The sequence below is a fragment of the Sebastes umbrosus genome, chromosome 21 (assembly GCF_015220745.1).
Source record: "Sebastes umbrosus isolate fSebUmb1 chromosome 21, fSebUmb1.pri, whole genome shotgun sequence".
Lineage (NCBI taxonomy): Eukaryota > Metazoa > Chordata > Actinopteri > Perciformes > Sebastidae > Sebastes > Sebastes umbrosus.
The window spans coordinates 1239056-1259270 of record NC_051289.1 but is presented as its reverse complement, the minus strand read 5'-3'; the positions used below and the strand labels follow the sequence as shown (position 1 = coordinate 1259270).

At 40.0% G+C, this 20215-nt stretch overlaps 1 protein-coding gene across 4 annotated transcripts in view; it reads left to right on the top strand.

Moving 5' to 3' along the window:
• Positions 1–20215, top strand: part of LOC119480532 (sodium channel protein type 4 subunit alpha-like) — a 189087-nt gene that overhangs the window by 150475 nt on the left and 18397 nt on the right. For all 4 annotated transcript variants that reach the window (XR_005204947.1, XM_037756862.1, XM_037756863.1 and 1 more), the window contains 2 exons: positions 15424–15578; positions 15717–15890. Coding sequence is in view for 3 of the 4 variants with exons in the window: in XM_037756862.1 (XP_037612790.1) it covers positions 15424–15578; positions 15717–15890 (329 nt within the window). In the remaining variant the exon portion in view is untranslated. The remainder of the gene's footprint in view (positions 1–15423; positions 15579–15716; positions 15891–20215) is intronic.

Genomic DNA, 20215 nt, shown 5'->3' with positions numbered 1-20215 from the left:
TCTTTGAGTTCACGAACTTCTCAAAGATCGACTCATTTGTATATAGAAGATATTAATTTAATCAATAACTTGTTCGGGATCTTTGAGGTAATATATGAGGTGTATTCTGGACCTGATTTGTATTGATTTTTTTTGGTGTCTTGTAAGCCAGCGAGGTAAAACAAAAACATCATCGTCACATCTTCTGAGTATACAGGGAGATTATCTGATTTATCGTGGCATGAAAGCTATTTTTCTGTGTGTGTGTTTTCACCTCCGTCATGTTCTTTTTAGTACAACTACAGTCTGCTAATTAGTTTTGATCAAAATGCTACGTTGTTTTTGTGATAATTGTCTTCGTCCTCTCAGTAAGAAAGCATGTTGGTGGCTCACAGCCTTGAGCGTTGTCTCTGAGAACTGTGAGCCCCGTGATGATGGTTCCACTAACCGGGAGTCCGTCCCACCGCCCACTTGCCCCAATACTTTCACCGTGAGATTTATGATCCTGTTCTGACTAACCCAGGTGAAAAGCAAACACCTTGTTTCTCTCCTGACTCAGCCACTTTCCTCCCGGAGCTCAGAGATTTGTCTTCAACACAGTTCAGCTCCGCGACACAGAGACAGAGGAGCGTTGAAGGAGAGAGAGAGCGAAGTAGTTTGTTTGTTTTGGCAAAAAAACAAAAAAACAACGGAGTTCAACGAGAAGGAAGAATTGTTGAAACCGATATTGCCCGTTTGACTTTAAGAGGTAACTTGAGGTAGAAATGCTCCGACAGAATTGGGCCAGCCAGCTGGAAAACCCTCTCCGAAGAAAAGAAAAGCACCCCAGCACCTGCATCGACTCCATTAGTGAGAGTCGGAGGTGTAACATACAGTAGCTGCAGCTGACAAATTGACAAATACACACACTACTACTATCATTAGTATCAGCCTTATTACTGTCGTCATTACGGCTCAGGGCTGTCAGTGGATTCAAATATTTAATGGTGATCAATCGCACATTCAAAATGTACCTTAGAGGCAGATTTGTCAAGTATTTAATCCTCTAATCAACATGGGAGTGGACAAATATGCTGCTTTATGCAAATTAATGTATATATTTATTATTGGAGATCAATTAAAACACAAAAGAATGACAGATATTGTCCAGAAACCCTCACAGGTACTGCATTTTGCATAAAACAATATGCTCAGATCATAACATCCTAGGTTTTCCTCGCCAAATTGATGGTAACTTTGGAGCGTTATTTAACCTCCTTCATGACAAGCTAGTATGACATGGTTGGTACCGATGGATTCATTAGGTTTTCTAGTTTCATTTGATATGTGATTCACTCTAACTTTAAAATCGAGCCCGCTACAACCTCCAAACTTTTGACGACAGTTTTTCCGATTTTTAAGAGGTTAATTAAAGATTTACATTAAAGGGCCCATATTGTTAAAAGTGAGATTTTCACGTCTTTTTTATTATAAAGCAGGTTGAAGTTCTGTACTGTGAAAGTATCAAAATGCTCAATCCACAGATAAATACACACAGCCCGTATTCAGAAACTGTGCCTTTTGAAACAAGCCGTCAGGATTTCTGTCCATTTGTGATGTCACAAATCTACAATATTTAAACCATTTCACGGTTTTAAACGTAAACATTCCAAATGTGTCACAGTTTATTTATGGCGTACAGATGACGTGAAAATGCGTACACGCAGAATATTGGTGTAATGTTGTAGTATTTATACACCTTCCCGTGAGACCGGGTTGACATTTCTGTTATTTATCATTAGTATCTAATTAAGGGAAGAAGAATTTTGCCACAAAGTTCATTAAGTAGTTAGAAAACACTATTACTCATCTGTAGTCCCTTTACAGAAGTTGCATAGTCAGCCTACAAAAGATGAATGAAGTTCTATAAACAAGCATACAGGGCAGCAATAAAAGATAAAACCATCATACAGGACATCACTATGCAACATTGCTAATCAAATATGCAACCCAGAAGCACACAACGCACAGCAGAATGAGCAGAACGATTAGCAGACATGCTGCATGTATATGTATTAATAACTCCCTGGTAATACTACGCAGCTTCAGGTCCACCTTCCACTCAGAGTAAACTCTGGTTCCTGTACGAGGTGCTGTGGATGGAAGCGCCTGCCAAACGGCAGATGTTATATTAGCTTTGATTCATTTAGAAGATTGATGCGTCCATCGCAACTGTCCCAACACGCCGCCTGGTTCTTTCCTGATTCAGCAGAGTCCTTCACAGCAGGCTGATGTTTGTCACCAGCTGGACTCAGATCAGCTGCTCGGAGCAACGACAGAAGAGGGATGAAACGTGAACAAAACTCCACAGTTTTGCCACCAGCACGTCTGCGTCAGTAGGTGAGATACACGACGAGTTAGTGAAGAGGAGGGGGAAGCTAAGGCGTGGAAAGAAGGAAAACATGAAACTGAAAAACAAAAGAAAGAAGAGGACATGAAAGAGGAAACATATGCGTCAGCCTAGAAACGACCTGCACCCTCCCATGTTAAATCCAGCGTGGTAAACACTACACATCCAGTAAAGGATGGAAACACTTTGGGTTTCACACATTGACAGGAAAAGCAGAGCCAGACAGAGCAGAGCTAAAGCTGCATGCTAACTTCTAAAAAAGTGTCCAAAAATAAGGCAAAAAAATGTCAGAAAAAAGCTGAAATATGTCCGAAAAAAAATCTTAAAAAACGCCGAAATATGGCAAATAATGTCTAAAATATGTCCGAAAAGGGCCAAAATATGTCTGAATAAAAGTCTGAAAAATGTCCAAAGAAAGGCAGAAAAATGTCTGCAAAATATCCCCAAAAAAGTGTGAAATAGTTAGCAGGAAACGTTATCGTATCACGGTAACGTTGCGGTCATTTGTGGTGAAATGGGCCGACGCTACGACTGTAGAGCACCCAGATACTGACATTTGTGTTCTCTGCATTGAAACGGCCCGATGGAGCTGACCATGGATGGATAAAGAGAACGGAGCTGACGGGAGAGCTAGAGACCACCTTGGAGAAGATAGAGGAAGTAGTAACTACGTCTGCTTTTCTAAATAAGGTGTTAACAAAGGGAACTGTATATACTAAATACATCTATGGAAATAAGATTGATAGGATTATATTCACCAGAAGTATAAAACATTATAAATTAAAAAGAAAATACCACTAATCTGTGAGGGAAATGTCTTTATTCTTTGATTTTTGGGTTGCTGGAAAAAATTTAATAATTCCTGACAATGATTGATATATTTGACTTCAGGACATCTCTGACTACATACATGCTGAAAATCAAACATTTTTACTGCATTAATTCAGATATTTAACAAAGTAAAAATCCCTAGAAGTGTATGATTCAACTTGTTCCCTTCATGGTCTAGTGTTAAACAAGTTAACAAAAATCACAATAAATCGCAATATCAAATCTCAATACTTAAAAATCACAATACATATCGAATCAGGAGAGAGGTGAATCGTCCTAGCCCTAAAAAATAAGAGATGAAAGTAAAGGAGAGAACAGCATCATGAAAAAGGAAAGAAAAGTAGAGCGTAGAAGTAGAAAATAGACGACTGCAGACGGGAGGACAGGAAGCGAGACAAAAGGAAAGGAGATGAAGATGACCCGTTCCCCTTGCTGGTATCAACAGATTTTGGGGACAGAAACAGAATTTGGACCTCCTGCGTGCCGCCGCCTGGTTTCCCTCCTGACTCAGCTCTCGGTCCCCTCACACTGGACCAGTACCGCCGGTCTGCTGACACAGCACTGTGTTACTGTGAGTGGGAGCAGTGGTTCCTGCGAGTCGGCCAGCTGCTGCAGAAGTAGGCCAGAAAGTAACGGACCAACGGCGGCAGCAGGCAGACAGCAGCTGTGTGTGAAGACGAGCAGGAAGCAGACTGTGTTCGAGTGTTTGCAGAGAGAAAATGGCCATATTGAAGTTGTACTGAGTCCCAGGATGTTTGTCGGCTGCCCGCCTCGTTTATACGTCCAATCCACGCCTCCATGCTACCGCACGTTTTTACTAGAGGTGAAGCGGTACACGGGAGTCACGGCTCAGTTCGTACCTCGGTTTAGGAGTCATGGTTCATACCGAGGGTTAGGAGTCATGATTCAGTTCGTACCCCGGGTTTGAGAGTCACAGTTCAGTTCATAACTCGGTTTAGGAGTCACTGTTCATACCGAGGGTTAGGAGTCACGACTTGAACCCTGGTTTAGGAGTCACGGTTCGTACCTCAGTTTAGGAGTCACGGTTCATACTGCGGGTTAGGAGTCAAGACTCGTACCCTGGTTTAGGAATTGCAGTTGGGCTCATACCCTGGTTTAGGAGTCACACTTCAGTTCGTACTCCGGTTTAAGGGAACTTCCCACTTTGGGGGAAGTACGTGACCGGGCATCATCCATCCACTTGACGAGGGCGGCTTCAACCACAGGTGCTTTCCTCTGTGTTTTTCATTCAGATAAAATCACTTTCCTTTTCCCGTCATTACTTTTGGAGTATTAGTCCTACCGATGGTGATCAGTTCTGTGTGCTACATGACCCAATGACCCGACAAGTGTGTGATGCCTTTTAAAGGTTAGAAAAACATCTGGATGGAGATGAGTGCAGTTGTTCAACTTCATGGAGAGCATAAAAATGTGAGGACACAAGCGTTTCTTCCGAATGCTGGCGATATATTTACGTGTGTGTGTTTATCTGCGTGTGTAGTTTATGTTCCACATAGAGCTGCTGTTTTAGCTATGAAGGATTGTGTCTCTATGTGTGTGTGTGTGTGTGTGTGTGTTCCTTCATGCTGTGATTACAAAGCACAAACAGCAGCGTGCCTCCCCGCTGCTCCCTCTGGCTGTCGGTAAGACGGAGTGTGTGCGTCGGCCTGAATGGCGACGCTCCCCCGCCGCTAATTATTCATCACACGGGAAGAAAGGTCGTCCGAAACGAGGGGGGGAAAGTCTCGGCGAGCGGCGCTAACGAGTCGCAGAGCTAAAGAAACTCTTCAGATGAATGAAGGTCAACGGTTTGGTTTTTAGACTTCCTGCTTTTACCCGATACGGTCAAAGCAAACATCTTTTAGACGGGATTAAAAGAGAGAGAGATAATTAATAAAGCATTCAGAGTTCATTGAGCAGAGGGAATACTCCAACATTTACAGGAACCCCCTTATTGTCAATCTATCCATCCATCCTCTGGATGCTCTAGTGCAGTGGTTCTCAAACCTTTTACACCACGTACAACCTCAGAGCATATTTGACTCTCCAGGTACCAACATTATGACCAGGGGTGGGCAATTATTTTTGCCGGGGGGCCAAACATATTCTGTCGGACGTAACCTCTATTTTATCACTACATTAATTTATAGAAAACAAACTGCGCACTTATTTTTTCAGAATTTATTATACTGAATATCACTCCAAACAACATATTTTATTAAGAAAATGACATTATATGCAGGAGTCTTTGAACCGTACAGGACTGACTGTTTTGGGTAGTAATGTTTCCATTAACAAAACTTAACAAAACAGAGAATCCCCCAGCATGCCAACATATAAAAACAGCTGCTTAGAGCTACTGTAAGGAAGTTAAACAGGTCATAATTCTCTCTCTAATATCTATTTCATAGTGATGTGAAAACTTCTCCTTCAAACAACTGGATTTATTCAAGTTTCTCACCAAAAACTTAATTTTACGAGATTACATTTGAACACGTCATGACAACGTTGTAATTTTACATTCGCCCAATAGTCCTTTTTCCTGAGCAGACTTTGAACGCCTCATAACAATAACTCAATGGCACCTCCTTTAACGTTCATATCTCCGTTATTTATCCAGTCAGGACTGAGCTGCTAACGGCTGCTAACAGCTAACGTTACTAACTCTCCTCCTGTTGATTTCAACACAGATTTGTTGTTCAGTGTCGCATTATCAGGGAGAAAATAAGGTGCACCCCCTCAGGTTTAGTGGCGCCACGCTGTTCAGCGCTTTTTTTTTTCTCTCCACCGTGTCTCCGGTCAAACAAACTGAAACATGATACGGCGTGCGTACGCGTCATTGTGCAGCATAACTGTTGGAAAGCATCAATAAGAGGAGTCGATGGACACGGAGGCATGAGATGCCAAGAAAGAGGACGACTAAGGTTCTCTATTCCATCTCTAGTGTTTTCCCTGCCTGCCAAAGTGGCGGGTGTCCTGATGCTTTCACCTGCCACTGCCAACAATTTACCCGCATTTGGCGGGTGCTAATTTCAGACCCTGCCAATGTATTCCTTTGGTGTAGTTTCATATGATACCTGTAGCTTCTCTCTAGCTCTAGAACTGAACCGCTACAGCCTCTGAAAGACGGCTACTGGGATCGTGTTAACGAAATGAGCACTATTATCAGGCACACAGTTGGACCACAGAATACAACAACACAGATATCGAGACAGAACGATTCTCTCACGGTGGCATGATTCCTCATTACTGTTATTTCCATTCAGCCACGAATACAGATACATCATTAGCCAGCATGCATGCAGAAAAATAGAAGTATATCGGCTCACATGCAAATGTTAAAAATCCACCGATTTAAGTCTCACACACACACACACACACACACACACACACACATCAGTGCTGACAGCAGGCGTTAGATTAGCTGCCCCATTGGTCCTCTAAATGCCAACTCATTGGTTAATGTTGTGAAGCTGCACGACACGCGATTGAGAGGGAATATCTGAGTGTGTGTTTCTGCCTCAGCGGGCGGTGTGTTAACGCCTTCAGCAGCCGCAGCAGCAGCGTGACGTCCTGTAACTGAAAGGTCTCAGGTGTGACTCCGGCAGCACACACAGTTTGTTGCTGAAGAGCCCTTGAGCAAGACAGTCAGCCACTCTCACTCTCTGTCAACGTGTGTCATCATTCACTGAGGCTCTGGCACTTTATCTTCATCAGTTAATATCAGGGCTGCCAAAGTTAACGTGATATTAACGCGTTAACGCACATACGTTTTATCGCCACTAATTTCTTTAACGTATGAGCACAACTTGTGAACTTCAGGTTGTAGCGGGAATCCATCAATACCAACCATGTCATACTAGCTTATAGTGAAGGAGGTTAAATAACGCTGTAAACTTATGCTAAATTTTGGTGAGGAAAAACAGTCCTGGCCATTTTCAAAGGGGTCACTTGACCTCTGACCTCCAGATATGTGAACGTGTGAGGGTTTTTGTCCAAAAAATGTCCAATAAAAAGTCAGGAAAATGTCAGAAAAAGTCACCGGAGTTTTGGTCGGAGACGATAACGTTTCTCTCTGCGGAGCTCCGTCACTTCACAAGACACGGGAAACCTCTGTTGGTCTGGAGGAGCTGCAGCAGTTATTTCTGCACAAACGTCCACTGATCATTCACTAGATATTCTCAGAGCTAAACTAACTCTTCTGCAGTGTGGAGTGAGCAGCATGCACGTGAGAGGTGGAGAGAGAGAGAGAGAACGAGCGCGGTGTGTGAGTGAAGGCAGGCAGAGGAGCAGAGGAGCAGAGTACAGCAGAGACTCCGGTCCTGGAGACCAAAGCTACGGTCTCCCCCGCGTCCTCCGACCGCGGCCAACACTGTTTAACAGCTTCACTAGATACAACCAAGAGGTTTTGGTGCTTCACTGGAGTTTGTGTTGGAGTCTGAGTCTGAACAGCGTAGGACACCGACCCGCAATGATTTATACGTGTAAGAAGTTACAAACAGTCCCTTTAAACAGGAATTAAAATGTCAGTATATAATGTGTATAGTATATAAACATGGGATTGAATTGAATAGATCGGCCCCATTGTTACCGATATCCGATATTTGTCCTGAAGGTGGTGCATTGAAGTTAAGAAAAGCGTCAGGGATGTGTCTGATATACTTCCTGGCATTAGATCTGTGTGTGTGTGTGTGTGTGTGTGTGTGTGTGTGTGTGTGTGTGTGTGTGTGTGTGTATTGGGAATGGTGCATTTATGTGGAGGCAATGAGGGTCAAACGCAATCACCTGGCGGGGGATCATTCAGCAGCATTTTCTGACTACCGATCGATAACGGGTCAATGCGGCGCGCAGCAGAGAGCGAGCGCGCCCCCGAGGAGGCGTCTAGCTCGACCAACAGGTGATGTAACGAGGCGTTCAATAAGAGCTTATTGCAGCAGAAGTGTTTATTACGGCGGCTTTTAGCACATGCAGAGGGGGTTTCCTAACACACACACACACACACACACACACACACACACACATTGATAATAACTCTGCCAAGTGGGCTGATTGAGTGTCGGATTACCACTGGCTTGTTTTCATTGGATTACTCAACCGGCGTATCAGGGAAAAGCCTATTAGTCGCTATGGAAACAGAAAGCCAGGGTAATCAGAGCTCTAATTACAGAAGCAGGCGGACGCTGCAATCAGCGGCGTGAAGAGCAGCTCTTCTTCAGCCCGTCTGTTACAGGAAGCCAACAGAGACCTCAGCAGAGAGAGTCACTCTAGATATGTGTTACTTGATGTTTATTAAATACTGATGAAATATTGGTAATATGACGATATGAGCAGCCTCCCTGGCTGAATGTTAAAGCCCCAGATTTCAGTCCGGGTTGATTCCTCGACACCCGTGGTTAAGAATCAGGATTAGGAATCAGGTTTATTGCCAAGTAGGTGTTCACATAGGGCCGCACAATTAATTGAATATTAATGGCGATCACAATTTTGGTTTCCCGCAATTTAATAAACATAATCACCTGCATTCTGCTTATAGGAAACTCTGCTGTAGATCAAATCAAGCGCTTCCTTAACTACCAGCCAGCAGCCGGTGATCGAGATGCTTTGGCTTCACTTTTGGGGATAGATATTATCTATACAGCGAATGTGTTTATGATTAAAATAAGAACATAATATAGATTATCTATTCTCTTACTGTTGTTAATTTTGCTCTGGAAGTGCACCAGATTGAAGCTTTTAACTTTAAAATGTAGCTAACAAAAGGGGTAGGGTTAATATAATAAACAACGAAAAGCAGTTTAGCAGCTCTTGGCAGTAAAAGCAAATATTAAAAACAAACATAAAAACATTCAAATCACAATATAGACAAATAAATGGATCATAAAGTGCAGGTGCCAGAAAATGTCAGAAAAAAGTCTGAAAAAAAGTCTGAAAAAATATCCTAAAAAAGTCTGAGAAAAAGTCCCAAAAATGTCAGAAAAAAAGTCAGGAAAAGTCAGAAAAGACACACGAAAAAAATCTGAAAAATTTAAAAAAAACAAATGTCAGAAAAAAGTTCAAAGAATGTCAGAAAAAAGTTTGATAAAAAGTCTGAAAATTGTAAAAAAATTTAAAAAAAGTCTGAAAATTGTCTAAAAAAGTTTGATAAAATGTCTGAAAAAATGTCTGAAAGAAAGTCTGAAAAAATGTCCAAAAAATGTCAGAAAGTTATCCATAAAAAGTCTGAAAATTGTAAAAAAAAAAAAAAAAAAGTCTGAAAATTGTCCAAAAAAGTTTGATAAAAAGTCTGAAAATTGTAAAACAAAAAAAAAATGTCAGAAAACCGTTTGATAAAAAGTCAGAAAATTGTAAAAAAAAAAAAAAAGAAAAGTCTGAAAATTGTAAAAAAAAAAAAAAAATGTCAGAAAACAGTTTGATAAAAAGTCTGAAAATTGTAAGAAAAAAAAATGTCCAAAAATTTCTGAAAAAAGTCCAAAAAATGTCAGAAAAAAAGTCAGAAAAAAGTCAAACGACAAACGAAAAAAATCAGAAAAATTAAAAAAAAAAAATGTCAGAAAAATGTTCAAAGAATGTCAGAAAAAAGTTTGATAAAAAGTCTGAAAATTGTAAAAAAAAAAAATAAAAGTCTGAAAATTGTCCAAAAAAGTCAGAAAATTCTCAGAAAAACGTTTGATAAAATGTCTGAAAAAATGTCCAAAAAATGTCAGAAAGTTATCCATAAAAATTCTGAAAATTGTAAAACAAAAAAAAAAAAGAAATCTGAAAATTGTCCAAAAAAGTTTGATAAAATGTCTGAAAAAATGTCTGAAAGAAAGTCTGAAAAAATGTCCAAAAAATGTCAGAAAGTTATCCATAAAAAGTCTGAAAATTGTAAAAAAAAAAAAAAAAGTCTGAAAATTGTCCAAAAAAGTTTGATAAAAAGTCAGAAAATTAAAAAAAAAAAAATAAATTAGAAAATTGTAAGAAAAAAAAAAAAAAAAAAAAAGTCAGAAAATTGTAAAAAAAAGTCAGAAAATTGTCAGAAAAAAGTTTGATAAGATGTCTGAAAAAATGTCCAAAAAATGTCAGAAAGTTATCCATAAAAAGTCTGAAAATTGTAAAAAAAAAAAAAAAAAAAAAGTCTGAAAATTGTCCAAAAAAGTTTGATAAAAAGTCAGAAAATTAAAAAAAAAAAAAAAAAAAGTCAGAAAATTGTAAGAAAAAAAAAAAAAAAAAAAAAAGTCAGAAAATTGTAAAAAAAAGTCGGACAAAAAGTCAGAAAATTGTCAGAAAAAAGTTTGATAAGATGTCTGAAAAAATATCCAAAAAATGTCAGAAAGTTATCCATAAAAAGTCTGAAAATTGTAAAAAAAAAAAAATGTCAGAAAAAAGTTTGATAAAAAGTCTGAAAATTGTAAGAAAAAAAATGTCCAAAAAAGTCCAAGAAATGTCTGAAAAAAAGTCCAAAAAAAGTCAGAAAAAAGTCAGAAAGACAAAACGAAAAAAATCAGAAAAATTAAAAAGAAAAATGTCAGAAAAAAGTTCAAAGAATGTCAGAAAAAAGTTTGATAAAAAGTCTGAAAATTAAAAAAATATACATATATATATAATAATAAATAAATGAAAATTGTCCAAAAAAGTCGGACAAAAAGTCAGACAAAAAAGCCAGACAAAAGTCAGAAAACTGTCAGAAAAAAGTTTGATAAAATGTCTGAAAAAATGTCTTAAAGAAAGTCTGAAAAAATGTCCAAAAAATGTCAGAAAGTTATCCAAAAAAATGTCAGAAAGACAAACGAAAAAAAGTCAGAAAAAAAAAAAAAAAAAAGAAATGTCAGAAAAAAGTTTGATAAAAAGTCTGAAAATTGTAAAAAAAAAAAATAAAATAATAAAAAAAAAAAAAAGTCTGAAAATTGTCCAAAAAAGTTTTAAAATTTAAAAAAAAAGTGAGTTGGGGGATGTGAGCTATGCTCCCTTTTGCCTTGTTTCCAACATCAACAGCCCTAATTAGTACATAAGCAGGAATGTAGCACAGCATGGAAGAGAAAACAGTGCTCTGTTGATATTAATGTGAAAGTGCAATAAAAATATGATGTCACTAAAATCAACGAATAATCGTGATTATTATTTTGGCCATAATCGTGCAGCCCTATTTTCACATACGCAGAATTTGCTTTGGTGTTTTGGTGCATAACTATAAACACAGTAAGAGAAAATATTAGTGCTTTCAAAGTTAACGCGATAATAATGCACAAATTCGCAATCGATCTTTCGGAGGTTGTAACAGCTCAGTTTTAAAGATAGAGTGAAGATCCTGGTATCATATGACACTATAAAACCTAAAGAATCCATCGGTACCAACCATGTCATACTAGCTTGTAGTGAAGGAGGTTAAATAATGCTCTAAACCTATGGTAAGTTTTGGCGAGGAAAAACTGTCATGGCCTTTTTCAAAGGGTCCGTTGACCTCTGACCTCCAGATATGTGAGGTAATTACAGAATGATACACTAAATAGTATGAAAACTAGTATTTTTCCAGATATACAAACAGTTCAGGTGTTATTTTTTGGGTAAAAGGTGACAAAACGTCCAAAACAACAAATCAGAGGCTGGTAATGTGATGTCACTGAGGACGCTCCAATCACCTCCCAGCACACACACACTGGATTCCTCCTCTTCAACAGTCCTCCTCTGTCTGGCTACTGAGCCGCCTTGCTCGAGGGCACGTCAGCATCGCTCACTCCAGCAGTCACTCCGGTCGTCGGGTCGCGGTCCGTCGTCCCCATCGCGGACGCGCTGATTGGATTTGGAAACGTTAGCAACAAGCTTTTAGTGCCGCGGGCGGCCGACGGGAGCGATAACGTGGAGCGACGGGAATGTGATCCTCTGGTTATCAGCATGATGATGCTCAGCGAGTGATCCCATCTGTTTCAGGCTCATCCAGCTGCTCTCAGGATGCTGAGACACACGTATAGAATCAAAAACAAGTATGAAAGGTTGATATAAGATGTTATTACGTTACGTGAAAAATAGTTCTGATAAACCGTCCCAACTCTTTATTTTTATTTTCCTTAAAAGATATTCAGATTAGAATTAAAACTTTGAAGTTTAACTATACAAAGCATTTTAAAACGTATCTATAATGCATTATAAACATTCATGCGTAGGCCAGGGTCTGAAATTAACTTTCCTCACTTCCTGCCACTCAGAGATTCTATCTGCCACTTTTGAAATCTCTGCACAAAATGAAGGAATAACATTTTAGACTTATGTTAAAAACATTATATACACGGTAAATTACAGTGTTGAATTACACCGTGGAGGGAAGGTAGTGTACTCAGTACTGTACTGTACTTTGTTATTGTCATCTAAAGTCCTTATTTGCATTAAAAACTCACAATTCAAATGATTATTTAAATATTTGTTTTGATTAAAAAAAATCTTGGTAAGTTGTTATGAAGTTAAACAGCTCATAATTCTCTCTCTAATATCTATTTGATAACGCTGTGAAAACATCTCCTATTTATCAAACAACTGGATTTATTCAAGTTTCTCGTCAAAAAAAATAATTTTACGAGATTACATTTGAACACATCATGATAACGTTGTAATTTACTTTCACCCAATCGTCCTTTTTCCTGAGCAGACTTTGAACGCCTCATAATAATAACTCAATGGCACCTCCGTTAACGTTAGTATCTCCGTTATTTATCCAGTCAGGACTGAGCTACTAACGACTGCTAACAGCTAACGTTACTAACTCTCCTCCTGTTGATTTCAACACAGATTTGTTGTTCACAGTGTCGCGTTATCAGGGAGAAATAGGATGCGTCCCCTCAGGTTTAGTAGCCTCACACTGTTGAGCGCTTTTTTTTTCTCTCCACCGTGTCTCCGGTCATACAAACTGAAACATGATACGGCGTGCGTACGCGTCATTGTGCAGCGTAAAGCATCAATAAGGAAAAGCGGAAAGCATCAATAAGAGGAATCGATGGTCACGGAGGCATGAAATGCTAAGAAAGCGGACAACTACGGTTCTCTATTCCATCTCTAGCGTTTATCCTGCCTGCCAAAGTGGCGGATGTCCTGATGATTTCATCCGCCACTGCCAACAATTTATCCACATTTGGCGGGTGGCAGGTGCTAATTTGAGACCCTGGTACCGGCTCTTCTCTCACGCTGCTGCTACTCAACACTGGTCCTCTCCATGTCAGGTTCTCTGGGAGATCCATAACGGCGCAGCGCCAGCGGTTTTTGCGCCGCGTCTCATAAACCGTATGAAATATGTGGGGAGCATCGTCACAACGCAACAACGAGGGGGCTGTAATTTCTCAGTACAGTGTTCACATCCATTTTGTAACATAAATAGGGAACTGGTCAGAGGTCAGAGGTCAGAGGTCAAGAGTCCCCTTTGAAAATGGACATGACTGTTTTTCAAGTTGCAAGTTTGGAGCCGATGTTCTAGTTTCATATGATGCAAAAGATTGTTTGCGTTAATGCGTTATAGAAATTAGTGGCGTTAAAACTATTTTGCGTTAACGAGTTATTAATGCGTTAACTTTAACAGCCCTGTCCTACAGTAGGTCCGTTGACCTCTGACCTCCAGATATGTGAATGAAAATGTCACGAAGGAGAAATAAATAACGCTCCAAGCATGCACTACATTTTGGCGAGGACAAACTGGCACGGCCTCTGTGTTCTTAATCGATTTATAATAATAAATATATACATACATTTGCATAAAGCAGCATATTGGTCCACTCCCATGTTGATAAGAGGATTAAATACTTGACAAATCTCCCTTGTAGGTACATTTAGAACAGATACACATTTTTTTTGAATAATTTGCGATTAATCGGTATTAACTATTTTAATCTATTGACAGCTCTAATCATAATCATAATACGTCATTATTGCTGGTCTCACACACATAAAGAAACTTAAAGGGAAATTTGAATACAGTTTTTGTCCCACAGTGAGTAATGCTGGGAAATTAAATGTGAAATTATGTGAACGCTGCATCTCACAAACACACACACACACACGCACACACACACACACACACACACACACACACACAGGGAGGGCTGTTGTGGGGAAGCAGAAACTTAACATCTGTCAAAGAGTCAGTGGTTACGCAAGACAACACGCCTCTAAACACACACACACACACACACACTGTGCAGAATACATGTTTGCATGCTCAAATGTCTCAACACACAAACACACACACACACGCACACACACGAATTGACCAAAGGGATAGATAGAGCACTTAATGCTCGGGGTCATCTGCGTACGACAACAAAGCAGACATGACATGGCTCTGTGTGTGTTTGTCTGTGTGTGTGCGTGTGTGTGTGTATGTGTGTGTGTGTGTGCCTGTGTGTGTGTATGTGTGTGTGGTGATACCAGCGTGCCCTGGAGCAAGGCACTGGGTTGAGACTCTCACTAGCTCCTGATGTTTAACTAGGAGAGAGGGCTGAATCCAGGAGGCTTCACTAAGAGACAGATTGTACAGAGGATGAGGTTCTTATCATCAGGACGTTCTAATTACTAGATATTTTATTTATTTAGATGTTTTATATAATATATAACAATACTACTTGGATGAATGTTGTTGTAATTTACTTTATTTAATTTAATGTATTTTACTTTATTTAATTTACTCTAATTTATTTTTATTTAATTTACTTTATTTAACTAACTATAATTTACTTTATTTAATTTACTGTAGTTTACTTTACTTAATTTATTGTAATGTATTTAATTTAATTTACTTTATTTAATTTACTGTAATTTATTTTATTTTATTTACTTTATTTAATTTACTGTAATGTATTTAATATAATTTACTTTATTTAACTTACTATAATTTACTTTATGTAATTTACTGTAATTTACTTTATTTAATTTACTGTAATTTATTTTATTTGATTTAATGTAGTTTACTTAATTTAATTTACTGTAGTTTACTTTATTTAATTTACTGTAGTTTACTTTATTTAATTTATTGTATTTTACTTTGTTTAATTTACTGTATTTTAATTTATTTAATTTACTGTATTTTACTTTATTTAATTTACTGTATTTTACTTTATTTAATTTACTGTATTTTACTTTATTTAATTTACAGTAGTTTACTTTATTAAATTTACTGTATTTTACTTTATTTAATTTAAGGTTATTCACTTTTTTATCGTAGTTCAATCTAGTTTATTTATTTAATTTACTGTGTCTCTGTCCCACAGTTTGCGTCTCCAGGTTTAAGTGCTGTGACATCGACACCACGGCGGGTCTCGGTCAGACCTGGTGGAGACTGAGGAAGACCTGTTACCAGATCGTGGAGCACAGCTGGTTCGAGTCCTTCATCATCTTCATGATCCTCCTCAGCTCCGGAGCGCTGGTCAGACACACTTACTGTATTCTACTGTAGTTTAATTTATACTACTGTACTTTACTTTACTTTACTTTACTTTACTTTACTTTATACTACGTTTGTTTTCATACTTTACTTGCCCCCCCTCTCCGCTGCCCCCGTCAGGCCTTCGAGGACATCTACATCGAGCAGCGGCGGGTGGTCAAGGTGGTGCTGGAGTTTGCAGACAAGATCTTCACCTACATCTTCATCCTGGAGATGTTGCTCAAGTGGCTCGCCTACGGCTTCAAGAAGTACTTCACCAACTACTGGTGCTGGCTGGACTTCCTCATCGTCGATGTAAGTCTGTGATTGGTTCATTGATTGATTGATTGATTGATTGGTTGGTTGGTTGGTGATTGATCCGTTGCTTTATCGGCCAGCTGAATGACAGTGATGATGATGATGATGATGACAATGATTATTTATATTAAAGCTGATGTCATGAAAGTGACAATAATCATTATTTTTAAACCTGTGGATTAAGTAACAGTGATGATGATGATGATGAAGATGATGATGAAGATGATGATGATGCAAAAGTGATGAAGATGATAAATCAAGCTCACAATGCTGATGGTGATGAGAAAGTTAACGTACAATAACTTAGTTTACTTACTTAACTTATTGCTTTATACTATAGTTTACTTAATAACTTTACTTTTCTTAACTTTACCTTACTTAATTTACTGTAGTTTAATTTACTTTATCTTAGATTACTTACTTTACTTGTTACTTTATACTTTACTGTAATTTACTTACTAACTTTACTTTTCTCAACTTTAACTAAACTAAGGTAAAATAAGTATATTTTACCTTAGTTTAATTTATTTTATCTTAGTTTACTTACTTTACTTATTACTTTATACGTTACTGTAATTTACTTAACTACTTTACTGTAATTTAATATACGGTAGTTGACTTTACTAAATCCACTTTACTTTAGTTTACTTAACGATTTTGCTTTACTCAGCTCTATGTTTACTTTATTTACATTAGTTTACTTACTTTAATAAAGGTTACATTATATTTTACACAGGTTTGCTTTAATTGACATCTAATTATTTTCAAGTGTAGAATATGTACAGCGTTGATGGTTGGCGTGGCGACAGCGGCGATGATGATTTCAAAGTTAACGCTGATGACATCACTGATGCTGTCGAGGCGTCATTATGATTTTCATAATGTTGATGACATCATTATGTTCATATAACAGCCAGCAGACTTGATGGATTAAATGTTTTGCTCTTCATTTATTTATTTTATTTACATGTACTGATGACTTAATTATTATTTTCCTTCCTTCCTCTTTTTGCTCACGCAGAATATCATTTATATATAATTCATATTGTTTTCAGCTCTAATTGTGTTTTTTTGTTTTTCTTTCCTTCACAACTCCTTTATTTGACGAACAGATGCACAGAAAGCCAGATATTAAGAGGACGGAAATGAAATGAGCTTTATTGACATAAAGCGTGAATCAAATTTATATTTGTAGATCCAAAATGAAAAATCAAAAAAACTCTATAAAAACAGTATATTCACGATAACAGAAAACGATAGAACGCTTATATTCCGTTCTATCAAAATGACCGCTTCATTAGCCTGAACATAACTAGGGATGCACCGATAACACTTTCTTTCAAACCGAGTACAAGTACTTACATTTGGGTACTCGCCTATACCGAGTACCGATACGAGTACTTCTCTGTACCGAAAGTCCCTCGTTAACAGCCAGCTGGAGGGTGTGAGCGACACACGGCAGGCTGGGGAGTCCCGCATACGAGGCGGTGCGTCACTACCGCCTCTAGCTCGGAGGTGGCTCGCGGCCGCAGCTTTAAAGCGCTCCCCGCCCGGACCTCGCCGCACTGTGGACAAAGGACTCGCTGCACCTTCTCTCCCCGCTGTAGAGGGACGGGGCCCCTGCTCCCGGTGCGGACTGTCCTCAGTGTTCCCCAACCGCGTCGTGCCGCCAGATCGGGGCTCGGACCAAGGAGTCTAACGCACGCGCGAGTCAGAGGGTGTAAGCAAAACCCCGTGGCGCAATGAAAGTGAGGGCCGGGGCGCGCCCGCTGAGGTGGGATCCCGGACCCGCAGGGTTGGGCGCACCACCGTAAAGTGGTATCTGAGCCATTTTGCGAGTTTGAGTACATGAGCACAGTATCGGACCCGATACCCGATACTGGTATCGGTATCGGTGTCGGTGCATCACTAAACATAGTTAAGTACAGTAATTTGAAAAGTAAAGAATACATTTGCAGGAAAGAAGAAAGCTGATTCATAACTTTTCAGCGGTAGTGAACGTTAATGTTTTATATTTACAGTTATTAAAGAGATGTGAGAGATGTGTGTGCTGGCTCTCAGGTATACAGTCTGTCGCTCCGCTGCCATAATACAACTCTATAAATAAAAGCAGAGAGAGAGAGAGAGAGAGAGAGAGAGAGACACGGAGAGAGAGAGACAGAGAGAGAGAGAGAGAGAGAGAGAGAGAGAGAGAGAGAGACACGGAGAGAGAGAGACAGAGAGAGAGAGAGAGAGAGACAGCGAGAGAGAGAGAGAGAGAGAGAGAGAGAGAGAGAGAGAGAGAGAGAGAGAGAGAGAGAAACAGAGAGAGAGAGAGACAGCGAGAGAGAGAGAGAGAGAGAGAGAGAGAGCGAGAAAAAGTCCAAACCGCTTCAGGCCAAACGATCAGCGGTGGCTTTTTAACCTCAGCACACACAAAGCGTGTCTATCTTTGTGCACACTCTCTCTTTCCTCTCTCGGATGCACACCGTACATACAGTACATACAGCGTGCTCTGAGTCTCTCTGGGTTTCTGGCTGTTTTCCGCCCGGCCGTCTTCATAAATTGACGCCGCGTGTTGTGACTTTTTTATTTGACTGCAGCGGCCTGAAGAGAGAGAGAGAGAAGTGGTTGAGTCACGGAGGTCTAACGGTAACAAACCCAGCAGAGCGTTATGAACAGAGACAGAGAGAGATCCCCGTTCAGACCTGGCCTCAACATGACGGATCGGAACACAAGTGGACAGCTCTAAGTACGTCTGTTCACACCTGGCGTCGGAGTACGCGTCTTCCACGTGTCCTGAGTGACCACTTGTGATCCGATCTCTACTCAGCTGTATAGAGCGTTGCAGGAATGAGTCCTAAACCAAGAAATGAGTTAGCATGTTGGCACTTCCTGTTCCCTCGTCTGGAGGTCAACGGGTTTTAGTTAGATGTCTGAAATAAAGTCTGTGGTTTAACACCAGCTGAAGAGATTTTGAAGCGTTTACGTGTCTTAAAAAAGGCGGTTGCTAACAAGCGGCTAAATGAGACGACTAAACGTCTCCAATACAACGGCACCGATACCACTTTACGGCAGCGTGACGTTAACCTCTCGTCAGCATCTTTCGGGTCCTATCGCACGCGCTCACGCTCCGCCTCCCCCGAGAGACGGGCGAGACGGGCCGGTGGTGCGCCCGACCCGCGGGGGCAGTGATCCCACCTCAGCCGGCGCTCACTTTCATCGCGCCACAGGGTTTTACCTGCACCCTCTGACTCGTGCGTGCCGCCTTGTTTGCGGGACTCCCCAGCCTGCCGTGTGTCGCTCACACCCTCCAGCTGGCTGTTAACGAGGGTCTTTAGGCACAGACAAGTACTCGTATCGCTACTCGGTATCGGAGAGTACCCAAATGTAAGTACTTGTACTTGGTCTGAAAAAAAGTGCATCCGTAGTTTACTCACGCTCATGTGACCGTGGTGTAGTTTGTTTATAGCTAACGTTAGATTTTTACTTCTGGTGATTGCATTCAAGCTTCAAAAATCATAAAGTTGTGTTCATATGTGGAGATTATTGGTTCCTTCAAATGTTGTCGTTTTTACCGTGTTCACCACGTGAACGCCCCCTCAGGTCGTATTCACGACCTTGTAATTGGAAAGTTTCTGAGAGCTCGGAGTTCAGGAGTTGTGACGTGTTTGTTGACGTTGTCGGAGGCCATGGAGGTTCATGTTTCGGTGCATAATAAGTGAATATATTTTAATCTTAGTTTGTTTTTCTTCATAATTTTATAATATGTCTGAGAAAAATGTTGATATTCCCAAAGACCTCATCTTTCTCCTCTGTCATGTCTTTGCATTTCCTGCATCATGTTGCTCGCCAGCTTGCTAAACTGACGCCGACAGTAACGTTGATATTGCCGTTGCTTAGCAGCGGCGTGCTTCACGACTTAACCACTTGAACGCCACGCACACATCGTGTACACGACTTCCCGTGTTGTTCAACACCGAGCTCACGAGGTTCATTTGAAGGCACCAAATCTTGCTGAACAAAACATGTCAGTATCATAAACGTGTGTTCGAAAACCCAATGGGACAATCCTATTGGCTGTTAGTGGAGGGAACCAGGGAGATGAGAGTGAGCGAGAACAGTATCTCTGGTCGTATCTGAGAGTGTATGAACTGATTTAAACGTCAGATATGACGTGGGTAATGTGTGAAACATGTGTGACCCCGTAGATCTCAGTGTTGGGTCAGCTGGCTCATCTCGTCTCCATGGACCACATCACCGCCATGCGGGTGCTGAGGACACTCAGGGCTCTCCGTCCTCTCCGGGCCGCGGCCCGCTTCGCTGGTATCAGGGTAAGAACC